We start from the raw sequence: 14,236 nt of genomic DNA, 5'->3' as shown, positions 1-14,236 counted from the left end.
GCTAAATTGTATGCTGAAGGATGCAGCTAAATTTTAAGTGGTTCTCATTATGTAGTATATGCCACTGCTGACTTATATTGATGTTCACCTGAAAAATGTACTATGGTTAAAACAATTTTTAATATAAAAGCTTTTAACTTTAAAAAAAATTTAAAGGGGCCAGAGTTACAGTACAGCGGGAGGGCATTTGACTTGCACATGACTGACCTAGGTTCAATCTCAGCATCCCATATGGTCCCCTGAGCATCCCATATGGTCCCCTGAGTGACTCCTGATCACTCCTGAGCATTGGTGGGTGTGGCCCAGACCCCCCACACACACCCCCGATAAATTAAGTACTTTCAATAAGATGTTTTTTGGGTGTTTTGTTTCAGGGCCACAGCCAGCAGTACTTAGAAATTATTCCTGGTTCTGTGGTCAGGGATCACTCCTGGTGCTGCTCATGGGACCGTGTGTGGTACTGGGGATCAAACCCAAGTTGGCTGAATGCAAAGCAAGTCTGCGTTTTAAAAGCTTCGTTCATGGAGGAACAGAAAGAAGTAGTTATTTATATAATGTAGTTTAGTTTATAGTGTTAAAATTCATGATATTGATATAGTTATTGAACCCAGCCACCATCAGTGTGCCCGCGAACCTCAACCATGATCCCTATGTCACTTTCAGTGTGATTTTTCTTTCCTCCTACTGCTCTCCTCACTGTATGTTGTTAATCTTTGTAATCCAAGACCAGGGATTTGTCATTGTCAATACTGTCTATTCCCTTGTTTTGTCTCTGTATTTTCCATAGATGAATAATATCATCCAGTATTTATATTTCTTCAATTTATTTCACTTAACATAACATCCTCCAGTTCCATCCTTGTGACAGCATATGGTGTGATTTCATAATTTTTTTTATATCTGTCACCTATCCTATTGAATATTTATTGGTTTTGTTTTGGAGCCACGCCCAGCAGTACTTAGGGCTTACTGCTGGCTTTGTGCTCAGGGATCACTCCTGGCAAGTTCAGAGGATTGTATGAGGTTGAACTCAGTTCAGCTGCATGCAAGGCAAGTACCCTACCCATTGTACTATCACTCTGGCCCCTTCATTGTGTTTTTATACCACAACTTTTGTATTCCTTCATCTGGTTTTGGTTGTATTTGTATTGTCACTTTACTGCTATCATACTAAATGCTGCAAGGAACATAGATCTTTTGGGCAGGAGTTGTTGGGCCACACCCAGCAATGCTCAAGGGTTACTCCTGACTCTGCCCTAGGTATCACTACTGGCAGTGCTCAGGGAACCATATGAGATACCAGAGGTCTAACCTGGGTTGGCCATGGTTGCATAACATTGTTTGTACTTGCTCCTCCCGCAGGGTTTATTGAGTTACTCCCACCACAGTGTTCCCAAGACACACCTTATTCCATCAGGCACTCCCAATCCTATATTGCTTTTCTCTTTCCTTTATGTCCTTTGCCTGGTTTAGCAATGTCCTTTTTTATATAGACACAGGAAGACAGTTGTTGCTATGCTTTCGTAACGTGGTAGTTAATTGACTCTGAATAATATTTACTCCTGGGCATCCATCATATTTACTTAACTTAAGCCTCAGTTTCCCTTACTCCCTAACACCCCCAAAGGAAAGTCCCAGCGAGGGACTTTGATGGACTCAGGGCAAGCCGTAAGATACCCTGGCATTGAAAAGGGACAAACTAAGCCCCAAAAGTGTAATTTAAGAGCACAGTCATGGAACAAACACTGCCATGACCCAAAAAGTAGTAACTGGATAAGGACCCTACTGGGGTTAAGAAAGACTAACATGACCTGAGGACTAAAGTCTGGGATGTATAGCAAAATGTCCCCAGGAAGAGCGAACCTTTAAGCTTAATGCTCTAAAGTTTAAGCTTAATCACTTACTATGTTCATACAAAATGACTAGAAATAAATAGACTACTAGCTAATGGAAGGAGAAACCAATGTGACTTTAAATGGAATCCCACCCATGACCATATCTAGTAATCTAGAGTGCTGAACCCCCAGATGAAATTTTTTCCCTCAGGTAATCTCCTAGAAGAACCTTCCCTGAAGGAAGGGTTTTGCAAAAAATATTTAGAATTACTTATACACATTTTTGCTTTCTCCCTTCCTGGTTTTTTTTTTTTTTGCTTTTTTTTTTTTTTTTTGGGTCACACCCGGCAATGCACAGGGGTTACTCCTGGCTCTGCACTCAGGAATTACCCCTGGCGGTGCTCAGGGGACCATATGGGATGCTGGGATTTGAACCCGGGTCGGCTGCGTGCAAAGCAAACGCCCTACCCGCTGTGCTATCTCTCCAGCCCCTCTCCCTTCCTGGTTTTATTACTAGAAATTATGCTACAAAGCTTCTCTAATCTTTTTCTGTTGTTTTTTATATGTGTATGAAATCTATAAACAACAGGACTTTGATAAAGTTTTTTTAATATTATTTTTATTTTTAAATGAATCACCGTGAGGTACAGTTATAGACTTAACAAACTTTCGTACTTACGTTTCAGTCATACAATGATCGAGTACCCATCGCTCTACCAGTGCCCATTCTCCACCACCAATGATCCCAGTATCCCTCCCACCTCCCCCACCCCGCCTCTGTGGCAGGGCATTCCCTTTTGCGCTCTCTCTCCTTTTGAGTGTTGTGGTTTGCAATATAGGTATTGAGTCGCCATCATGTTCGGTCTATAGTCTACTTTCAGCTCGCAAGCTGGCCGTCTAAGCACCCTTTACTTGGTGGTCCCTTCTCTATCTGAGCTGCCTTTTCTCCCAGCATGTGAGGCCAGCTTCCAAGCCATGGAGCAATCCTCCTGGTACCCATTTCTACTATTCTTGGGTGTAAGTCTCCCATTCTGTTACTTTATATTCCACAAATGAGTGTGGTCATTCTATGCCTGTCCTTCTCTCTCTGACTCATTTCACTTAGCGTGATACTCTCCATGTTGAACCACTTACATGCAAATTTCATGACTTCATCTTTTCTAACAGCTGCATAGTATTCCATTGTGTACATGTACCTATAGGGCTGGAGCGATAGCACAGTGGGTAAGGCATTGGCCTTGCATGCAGCTGACCTGGGTTCGATTCCTTCGTCCCTCTCTGAGAGCCCGGCAAGCTAACGAGAGAGTATCTCGCCTACATGACAGAAACTGGCAAGCTATCCATGGCGTATTCGATATGCCAAAAACAGTAACACGTCTCACAATGGAGACTTTACGGGTGCCCACTCGAGCAAAACGATGAGCAACGGGATGACAGTGATACAGTGATACAGATGTGCCAAAGTTTCTTTAACCAGTCATCTGTTCTCGGGCACTCGGGTTTTTTCAGATTCTGGCTATTGTAAACAGTGTTGCAATGCACATACAAGTACAGATGTCACTTCTACTATACTTTTTTGCATCTCTGGAATATGTTCCCAGAAGTAGTATTGCTGGGTCAAATGGGAGCTCAATTTCTAATTTTTTGAGAAACATCCATACTGTGTCTGTCGGCGTTCCCACCAGCAGTGGAGGAGAGTCCCTTTCTCCCCACATCCTTGCTAACACCGGGTGTTTTTGTTCTTTTGGATATGTGCCAGTCTCTGGGGTATTTCACTGTTGTTTTGACCTGCATCTCCCTGATGATTAGTGATATAGAGCATTTTCTCGTGTGCCTCTTTGCCATTCGGATTTCTTCTTTGAGAAAGTTTCTGTTCGCCCCATTTTCTGATGGGATTGGATGTTTTCTTCTTATAGATTTCAACCAGTACCTTGTATAACCCTGATATTTGACAAAGATTTTATGGTGCCTTTGGATAATAAAATTTTATTGCCTTGAAGATCTTGAAGATCATTTGTTTTTAGCAACAAACACTAGCTTTTATGTCCATAAATTAGTCAACATTTGAGTTTCTGCCTTGTGCAGCACTGAATTTAGTTGGGATATATAGGTAGAATAGACTTACCATCATTACTTTAGAGTGGAAATAGTGTAGAGACATGGAGTGCTTTTCTAGAGCAGTGTGTGAGCTGTTAGGGATATGCTAAATCATTGGTAGCTGACAATTGGTTATGGTTAGAGTATTCATACCACAGCAACTAACAAAGGCTACAAATCAAGATCTAGTTTTCTTTTGGTTTTAAGTGTCAATTGTTAACTATACCTGCATAGCACTGTGCATAAAAATAGTTTTTTTAAATTTTATTACTGAATCACCATGGGCTACAGTTACAAACTTATGAACTTTCATGTTTGTATTTAGTTTACATCCCTCCAACAGTGCCCATTCTCCTCCACCAATGATCTCAGTATCCCTCCCACCACCCCCATCCCAACCCTCACCACCCCATCCTGCCTCTGCGGCAGGGCATTCCCTTTTGTTCTCTCTCCTGTTGGATGTTGTAGTTTGCAGTAGAGGTATTGAGTGGCCACTATGTTCATCTATAGTCCACTTTTGGTACTCAGCTTTCAACCCAAGTGGGTCCTCCCAACATTCTCTACTAGGCATTTCCTTCTGTCTCTGCTGCCTTTTACCCCAGCATGTGAGGCCAGTTTCCAAGCTGTGGGGCAGACCTCCTGGTTCTAATCTCTACTACTCTTGGGTGTTAGTGTCCCATTCTGCTACTTTACAATCCACATATGAGTGCGATCTAATAAATAGTTATTTGAATGTACGATATGTGCCAAGTAGTGAGCAGTTGCCAGAAATTAGTTAAATTGTATAAATTTTTCTAAAGTTGGTGAGATTTAAACTAAACTTTGTTTTCTTTCTTTTCTTTTTCTGATGCCTGGACCAAACCCAGAACTTCACACATATGAGACATATGCTGTACCACAGAAACAAATCCCTTGCTTAAAATAGATTTTTAAATAACTAAGGGGCATGAATTGTCAGTAAAGATAGGAAACAGCATATAAGATGATAGTTCTGATTTGTTCTGTATCACCTCTTCCGAGAACCATTCTTACTGTTCATTTCTCACTAATAATCCTCTTCTTTAAACTCTTTCAAAATTGAGTACTCAGTCATGTGCTACAGATGTTATACTTTACATTTATAAAATCTCTTACATTTATTGTGGCACTGTAGCAACTGCCGTCCTATTGTTCATCGATTTGCTCCAGCAGGCACCAGTAACGTCTCCATTGTGAGACTTGTTGTTACTTTTTTTTGGCTATCGAATACACCACGGGTAGCTTGCCAGGCTCTGCCGATTACATTTATTAGTCCTATAAATCTAGACAGACTGGAATATTGTCGAAGGAAAGATATACTGCACTAGGATTCTGAACGAGTGGTCTATGGGGGATGGGGTCTTTGGGATCCTTTTTTTTCAAGGGGATCTGAGTAATCAAAATCATTTTTCACGACAATATTAAAACGTTTGTCATTTTTACTCTGTTGAAATTGTTCATGGCAGTGTATAAGCAACAGTGAAAAAAAGTGGCAATACCCTAGTTTGAGTCAAAGCAATGACACAAGTGGCAAAGAGATAACACAGCGGGCTATACACATGCTTTGATCCCCGAGCACCTCCAGCATGACTACGTGTGGCTCCAACCTGGACTAGCAATTCATGGTATACTTTATTGGCATCCATTGTTTACAAACAGAGTAGAAAGATGGGGGCCAGAGTGATCATGCAGCAGGTCGGTGTTTGCGTTGTATGTCCTGACCCGGGTTCAGTCCCTGGATGTCATATGGGCCTCTGCATCCAGCCCAGAGTTATCCCTGAACACTGCCAGGTGGGGCCCAGAAACAAAATAAAAACAGCATAAAAGAAAGAAAAGATAGCTTTACTGAAGAGCAGCTTCAATAACGTAATATGTTAATTGGATTCAATTTTGACCCTGAGTTTTTTTTTAATATCCTTTGTAAAAGAATGGAATGAATGCATAAAGCACTGTGTGGTATGCTGAGGTCTGATGGTTGTCAGGAAGAAAAGCATTTGTGCAAATGCTTGAGGTGTGAACACAACAGGCCCCCTTTCTCTTGGAACATCGTTTTATTTGAAAGAACAGCTGACAGACAAACTATGGTTATTCAGACTTGGGTACTTGGCAGACATTTTCTCAGAAAGGAACTGAGTGAGCTTGTCACTTCAAAGAAAACAACTGATAGTGTTTGTCACCAAAGATAAAAATCTGAAGCTTCGAGCAAAAGTTGGAATTTTATAAAATTTATAGCACCCACAGTGAGTTTGATTTTTCATAACTTTCCTGATGACACCAGTAGTGATATTAACAATCATTTTTATTGTAAATAAAATGTGTTAACATTTAAAGGCTCTGAATGACAGTGTTGTCAAAATGATGTATTACAAAAGTGCATAGGATAAACAGTTCATTCAGATGGCAAGATAGACCAATTGGCTTAAATATAAAATTAACAAGAGTTTATTAGTGGTGAGTTCAGATTCTACATTTCAACTATTAAGGAACTAACTTTTAAACTTGTTGGGATTTGATGTTGCCTAAAAGAAGAAAGTCCACAAGTATTTGAAAAGTCTTTATAATTTTCAGGGTCCAGACCTCCTATATTTCATGCATGATACATCTTGTTTGACCCTTGGCACCCTTCTCCCTATCAGTGCCAAGCACAGTCACGTTATTTCTCTTGTTTGGTCCCCCTGGCTCTGCTACAAACTCTGCCACAGCCAGGTCTGTACAAGCATGGCACATAGGGTGCACCACCCCCAGCAAACACTTTAACCAGGATGTGCTTGAGCAACAAAACTAGAGCACTACGTCCAGTGAGTGTGCTTATCAAGCACCATAATTAAAGTATGTGACCCTCAGTCATCACAGCAGAAAGAGAAAGGGAATGGGACTTTCGTTAAAAAAAAGGTTTGTTTACAAAACTCCTCCCTTGGGGTTTTTTTGAGGCCTGAGAGAAAGTACAGTCAATAGGACGCTTGCCTTGACTATGGCCAATGCAAATTTGACTCCTTACACCACTTATAGTTCCTCCAGCCTGCCAGGTGATCCCTGAGCACGGAGCCAGTAGTAAGCCCTGATTACAACTGGGTGTGGCCAAAAACCAAAACAAAATAACTCTCCTCTAGGTCCAGAGAAGGTTTAGGTACTTTCTTTAAATGTGGTGTATTTTGCTTTGATCCTCCTCACATGGTTCCCTGAGCACTGCCACAAGTGACTCCCCACCCCTGCCCCCCAGCACCCCCCTCCCCCGTGCAACTGGAGCAGTGGCCCCTGAGCACCACCAGATGTGACCTACAAAATTCTACTTCATCTTACTATATATCCATGTGGGGCTAGATTGTCATTACTTATGTCAACCAGACTATACCATTGAAGACTAAATGCAAATGGAGGCATGACACTCCATCTGTCTTCTATGAAATAAGACATTACAGAGATTTATAAAAGAAAATGTAAAGCGGTTCTATTTTCATTCAATTACTTTTTATTTTGAGAAAGGCTAGTGTTTTTCTTTAGTTAGTTTTTTTTTTTGAGGGCCACATCCACATGGGGAACCACTCACAGCTCTGTGCTCCAGAGTGGCTCCTAGGGGTGCTTGGGAGACTCACAGTGTTGGGAATCCACCCAGGGCAAAGCATTTAAGAGGCCTGTTGCATGATCTCTCTGCTTCCAAAAGTAGTAATTTTTTAATGAAATAAGTACATAATGAATTTTAAGTAAATTAATAACTATTTTTTACTAGTCTTACTTTCTTTTTTTTTTTTTGCTTTTTGGGTCACACCCAGCGATGTTCAGGGGTTACTCCTGGCTTTGCACTCAGGAACTACTCCTGGCGGTGCTTGGGGGACCATATGGGATGCCCGGGATCGAACCCGGGTCGGCCGCATGCAAGGCAAACGCCCTACCCGCTGTGCTATCGCTCCGGCCCCTAGTCTTACTTTCTTAAGTTAGTTGGTCATACCTAGGAGTGTTCATGACTTACTCTTGGCTCTACACTCAGGGAGCACACCTGCCAGGCTTGGTGGGGAAAGAATATATATGGTGACAGGGATTGAACCCAAGTCGGCTGTATGCAAGGCAAACACCTTATGTACTGTACTAGCACTCTGGCCCCATAGTTTCATTTTTTAATACTATAAATATTTACAAGGTACTGTGTGAACAGAATTTTTTCTTTTTGTGTTTTTTTAATTTTTAATTTTATTTTTTAATTTTTTATTAGTAAATCACCATGAGGTACAGCTGTAGACTTACAAACCTTCGTGCTTGAGTTTCAGTTATACAATGATTGAGTACCCATCCCTCCACCAGTGCCCATTCTCCACCCCAATGATTCTAGTATCCCTCCCACCACCCCCACCTCATCCCCCCACCACCCCCACCCCGCCTTTATGACAGGGCATTCCCTTTTTGAACAGAATTTCTTAAAGTTCCTCAATTTTTTTGTTTACTATTTAGATTTAAGTGCCGTGACTTTTTTGGTTTGGGGGCCACACCCAACGGTGCTCATGGGTAACTCTTGACTGCACTTGGGAATCACTCCTGGTGGGCTCAGGGAACTGTATGGGATGCCAGGGATTGAACCCAGGTTAGCTGCATTCAAGGCAGGCACCTTACCCACTGTAGAATCTCTCCAGTCCTGAAGTACCATGATCATACTGCTAATTTTACTTTTCATGCACACGATATTCAAATACCATATCCATCACTAGAGTGCAAGTCTCCCTCTACCAGTGTCCCGAGGGATTCTTCACCACAAATACACACTATATGCTCATATCATTACAAAATTTTCAGTTACAATGCCGATGGCAATTCATTGTTCCATTACTATGTTTCTTTATATCTCACATATGAGAGATTTTTTTGGTCCTTATTTTTTTTCTGTTTTTAATATTATTTAAGATACAAAGGCATTGGTAGTCCTCAGTCATTTTTTAATGTATTTGATCTTATTACTCATTTCTTCTTGTTTTGTTGTTGCTGCAGTGAGTAGGGGTTGCACAGTTGGTTGCAGTGGCCCCATACCTAGTTGTGGTACTCATCTGGTGACAGTGCACAGAGATCTCCCACTTTGTTTTGCCACAGGGATCCCAAACAACAATGTTGGGCTGGAGAGAGAGCTCAAAGAGCTAGAATGCATGCTTTGCATGCAGGAGGCGTGGGTTTGATCACCAGCACTGCATGAACCCCTAAGCATCACCAGTAGTGACCCCTGAGCACTTCTGGGTGTGACCCGAAACCCAGCAAAGCAAAACTGACATTGCTCACAAGCAAGATCATGCATGCTCAGTATAAGCAGTGTGGTGCTAGGGATTGAATTCATTTTTTTTAATTTCATTTTTTTGGTTGAATCATCATGAGACACACAATTACAAAGTTGTTCATGATTGGGTTTCAGTCATACAGTATCCCTCCACTAGTGTATATTTCCTACCACCAATGTCCCAAATTTCCCTCCCAGCTTCCCACACCCCCAAATCTGCCTCTATGGCAGGTACTCTCTCTCCCTCTCTCTCTCTTCCTCTCTTTTACTCTCTCTCTGTCTCACTCTCTGTCTCTGTTTCCTTTGGGGCAGTATGGTTTGCAATGTAGGTATTGAAAGGTTATCAGTTTGTCCCTTTACCTACTTTTAGCACTCTTGACCTCACACTTGTAAAGCAGACTCTTCGCCAATAGGCCATCCTCAGCCTCCTCCCTCAATAAGAGTGTGAAAGCAGGGGCCGGAGCGATAGCACAGCGGGTAGGGTGTTTGCCTTGCACGCAGCCGACCTGGGTTCAATCCCCGGCATCCCATATGGTCCCCCAAGCACGGCCAGGAGTAATTCCTGAGTGCAAAGCCAGGAATAACCCCTGAACATCGCTGGGTGTGACCCAAAAAGCAAAAAATAATAATAATAATAATAGTGAATTAAAAAAAAAGAGTGTGAAAGGGTTCAAAGACCATAGATTTTGTTACTGTTGATCTTCTGTATAATTTACAAAGACTGCATGCTTAACGCACCAGCCAAAGTGTTCCCTCACACTGGACACCTAGCAAATTTGATTCAGGAGAATGAATAAAGTGAAATATTATGTAGACCTCACTCTCAGACCATACTCTCTAATCAGTGCCAGCCTATCTAGTCTTAGAAACGTCTCAGTCTTATGGCAGGTGCTTCAAGATAGTCTCTGTCAACAAGCAAAATGTCCAATAACAAATAAACTCTGGTACATACACACAGCAGAACAATATGTGCCTTAAAATGATGAAATTATGAAATTTATGGCAGTGTGGATGGAGCTAGAGGTTATTGTGTTAAGCAAAATACGTAAGAGGGAGAAAGAAGAACAAGTACTGTATGAACCTATGGAATATACACAGCAAACACGAGAATGGTGCCTAACAATGACAAACCTTTGGCCTTGTATTAAAAAGCTTATTAAGAAACACTAGGAAGAAAACAACAATGAGAAAATCAAGCTGTAAGTGACATCAGAACACTGGTGGCACATTGGTGATGTTGGGATGCGGTGATTGTGTACATTGATACCATGAGCTTTAACACCATTGTAACAACCTAAAACAAATTAAAAGGCAGTTTCAGGGTGAAGAGAAAGTACAGCAGGTAAGTTGCTTATATTGGTGGATCAATCCCAGAATCATAAATGGTCCCCTAAGCCTCAATAGTTTTGATCCCTGAGTACAGATGGATTTGACCCAAAGACAATAAAGAAGGCAGTCTCTTGTAACCCTACCATAGGTGTTGATTTGTTCTTTGATTCCATTTTACATTATCTGTTTGTTCTTCGGGAATTTTTTCCCTTCAGGTATCCAACCTGAGTCTTATTATTACATAGCTATTATATCACAATCTGAGGTTATATTGCTCCAAAGTGAAGTCATATTACACTTGACACTACAACAGAATTCTTACTAAAACTCTTCTTTCCAATGCCCCACTGTGACTCATTTTTTTTACCAGAATTGATAAAGAACCATTTGGAGACTCTTGTAGCAGAACACATGATTTGAAACATCTAACCAAATTAGTCTATCATTATTTATATATCTTTAGCTGATACTTTCATTGATAAAACTAAAGTTTCTCTTTAAGCTCTTTAAGAGCATTTCTCTGCCCCTTGATGTTGAAACAACTGACAATATTTCTGTCTCTTTGAAGGAGTGCTCAAATTGCTGACCTACAGCAGAAGCTGTTGGATGCAGAAAGTGAAGATAGACCAAAACACCGCTGGGAGAATATTGCTACCATTCCAGAGGCTAAATGTGCCCTGAAATATTTAATTGGAGAGGTAATCATCACTCTTCCTACCAGCAATTCAGGGTTTAACTTGAAGGTTGAAATAATACTAAATGTTGTAATGTTTATTGTCAATTTTCACGGAAAAAACCATGGTGCCATTAATATTAGAGTTTACTGGAACCAGAGAGATAGTCTAACAGACTGAGAACAGCTTTGCATTTAGGAGTCCCACCCAGGTTTAATACCCAGCCCCAAGTGGTCCCCCGAACATCCTCTGAGCATAGAGCCTGGAGTAGCTCCTAAATCACCAAATGTGACCAAAAAGGAAAGAAAACCAAAAAAAAAAAATGGGTGCAATCAAAAATAGGCCAGTCACTTAGAAAAAATATATAACTACAGCATTGGTGGGAAGGGTAGAGGGAGCAAAAAATTATAACTTCAAATTAATATCTGCAATGCTTGACCTCTTGCACTGTCACTGTCATCCCGTTGCCCATCGATTTGTTCGAGCGGGTACCAGTAACGTCTCTCATTGAGAGACTTATTGTTATTGTTTTTGGCATATCCAGTACACACAGGTAGCTTGCCAGGCTCTGCCGCACGGGCTTGGTACTCTCGGTAGCTTGCAGGGCTCTCCTAGAGGGGCGGAGGAATCGAACTTGGGTCGGCCGCGTGAAAGGCGAAAGCCCAACCTCTGTGCTATCGCTCCAGCTCGACCTCTTGCAAGTACTCATAAATGTTGCTGTCAGTGTTTATTGGAAAAGGTCAGGCTGTCATAGAAGGCCACTGGTTAAACAAACTATTACTTTGTAGTATCAAAACAACTACAAGCGGGGCTGGAGTGATAGCACAGCGGGTAGGGCATTTGCCTTGCACGTGGCTGACCCGGGTTCGAATTCCAGCATCCCATATGGTCCCCTGAGCACCGCCAGGAGTAATTCCTGAGTGTAGAACCAGGAGTAACCCCTGTGCATCGCCGGGTGTGACCCCCCCAAAAAAAAAGCAAAACAACTACAAGGGCCAGAGAGATAGTACAATGGGTAGGGTGCTTGTCTTGCATGCAGCCAATAAAAAATAAAATACCTACAAGATATATAGTTAAAAAGTTTAAGATACAGTCTAGGAAAGAGAAAGCATAATCATCTTTTGACTTATAAAGATTCATTTTAAGGAAAATCCATCTTCACTGGCCTTTAAATATGTATTCTCATAAGAGGAATTAAAGTTGGGAGCCAGAGCAATCGTCCAGTGGGTAAGGACTCAGTCCCTGGCACCCAATATGATCCCCTGAGCACTGCCAGGTTTAGCCCAAAAAGCAAAACAAAACAAAAACAGTAAAAGCTGATCACTTCTGAAGATTAAGGCACTTTCACTTGAGTCAAGCAAACAGACTCCAACTATGCAAGTTGGAACAGTGCAATCCATTATATATATCTTTGGCCTAGTTCTATACTTGGCCATCATTCCTCATGGTGCCTCCACCCCTGTACTATCTCTCTGACCCTGATACACCACACACACACACACACACACACACACGCATTTCTTGGAATACACCTGCTTGTGTGCCTGTGTGTTCAAGGTTTATACCTGGCTCTGTGCTCAAACATCATTCCTGACAGGTTCAGAGAATCATATGGGTGCGAGGATCAAACCCAGTTCAACTACTTGCAAGGCAAGCACCTTCCCTGCTGTACTATCGCTCTGGCCTCTGCTTTATATATCTTTGTGTTCAGTTAGCAAATTTTTCTACTAAGGAAATCCTGATTAATCTCAGGAATGCTGGTGTTTATGTTTGTGATAATTTGTAATTTAGATCTGGGCTAGTAGTGAATATAAAACCAGACCAGCATGAAATATGAATCTAGCTTGAAGAGCCAGATCTGCAATCTCAACTCAGTCTCGGTCTATGAGTTCTGACATGCATACACAGATTCTGAGGTGAGACATGAATAGCCATAAGGGTGTATCTTATTTTTTTATTATTATTTTTTGGGGAAGCACACCCAGTGATGCTCTCCTGGGTCTGCACTTAGAAATTACTTCTGGTGGTTCTCTAGGTACTATGTGGGATGCCGGCAATCAAATGCAGGTCAACCACGTCCAAGGCAAATGCCGTACCTGCAATACTATCACTCCAGCCCCTATCCTGTTTTCTTCTAAAGTACAAAAGAAGTGGGGCTGAAGAGATCATTCAAAACTTAAGGTGCTTGCCTTGTATACAGCTAACCCCACTTTGATCCCTGGCACCACATGGTTTCCCGGACACTGCCAAAAGCAATTCTTAAGGCACAGAGCCAGGAGTAGTTACCAAACACATTCAGGTTTGGCTAAGACACCCCTTACTAAATAAATAAACTTATGAAGAACTTCTTAAGTATTAGAATTTTGAATTAGACTGTTCGTGTTAGGTTTAATGTGCCTTGGGCCACAACAAGAGAGTAAATTACCTTATCACAGTGGTTTCTCAACAGAAATACAGGCTCTTGGCCTGGGTAGTGTTGTTGATTCAACATATGGTGTAAACCATATGACATGAAAAAATAAGAATGGACCTGGAAGAACTTTTCTCAGTTTCAGAAAAGCTAATGTTAGTGAATGGGGTAAGGTGGCTATTCTCCAAATAAACTGATCTTCTTTTATACCTTCCAGCTGGTCTCCTCCAAAATACAGGTCAGCAAGCTTGAAAGCAGCTTGAAACAGAACAAGGCCAGCTGTGCTGACATGCAGAAGATGCTGTTTGAAGAACGAAATCATTTTGCTGAAATAGAGACAGAGTTACAGGCAGAGCTGGTCAAAGTGGAGCAACAACACCAAGAAAAGGTGAAAAAAACCTTTCAGGTCAAGAAGCTGTCCTGAGGAGCCACTGATCGGACAGTGGATAGGGCGTTTGCCTTGCACGTGACCAACCCGGGTTTGATCCCCGGCATCCCATGTGGTCCTCCAGCACTGCCAGGAGTAATTCCTGAGTGCGGAACCAGGAGTAACCCCGGAGCATTGCTGGGTGTGACCTCCCCCCCCTGCCCAAAATAAAAAGCTCTCCTGAGTAAACAATTG

General features: G+C 41.8%; 1 protein-coding gene across 1 annotated transcript in view; it reads left to right on the top strand.

Annotated features, from left to right (window-relative positions):
* The window catches only part of KIF4A (kinesin family member 4A), a 173,626-nt gene that overhangs the window by 147,529 nt on the left and 11,861 nt on the right, over positions 1–14,236 (top strand). The window contains exons 22-23 of the mRNA XM_055121514.1: positions 11,099–11,228; positions 13,832–14,002. Coding sequence (XP_054977489.1) covers positions 11,099–11,228; positions 13,832–14,002 — 301 coding nt within the window. The remainder of the gene's footprint in view (positions 1–11,098; positions 11,229–13,831; positions 14,003–14,236) is intronic.

This window comes from Sorex araneus, chromosome X, assembly GCF_027595985.1.
Source record: "Sorex araneus isolate mSorAra2 chromosome X, mSorAra2.pri, whole genome shotgun sequence".
NCBI lineage: Eukaryota > Metazoa > Chordata > Mammalia > Eulipotyphla > Soricidae > Sorex > Sorex araneus.
Note: the sequence above shows the minus strand (reverse complement) of the source record. Positions and strands in the feature narration are given on the sequence as shown.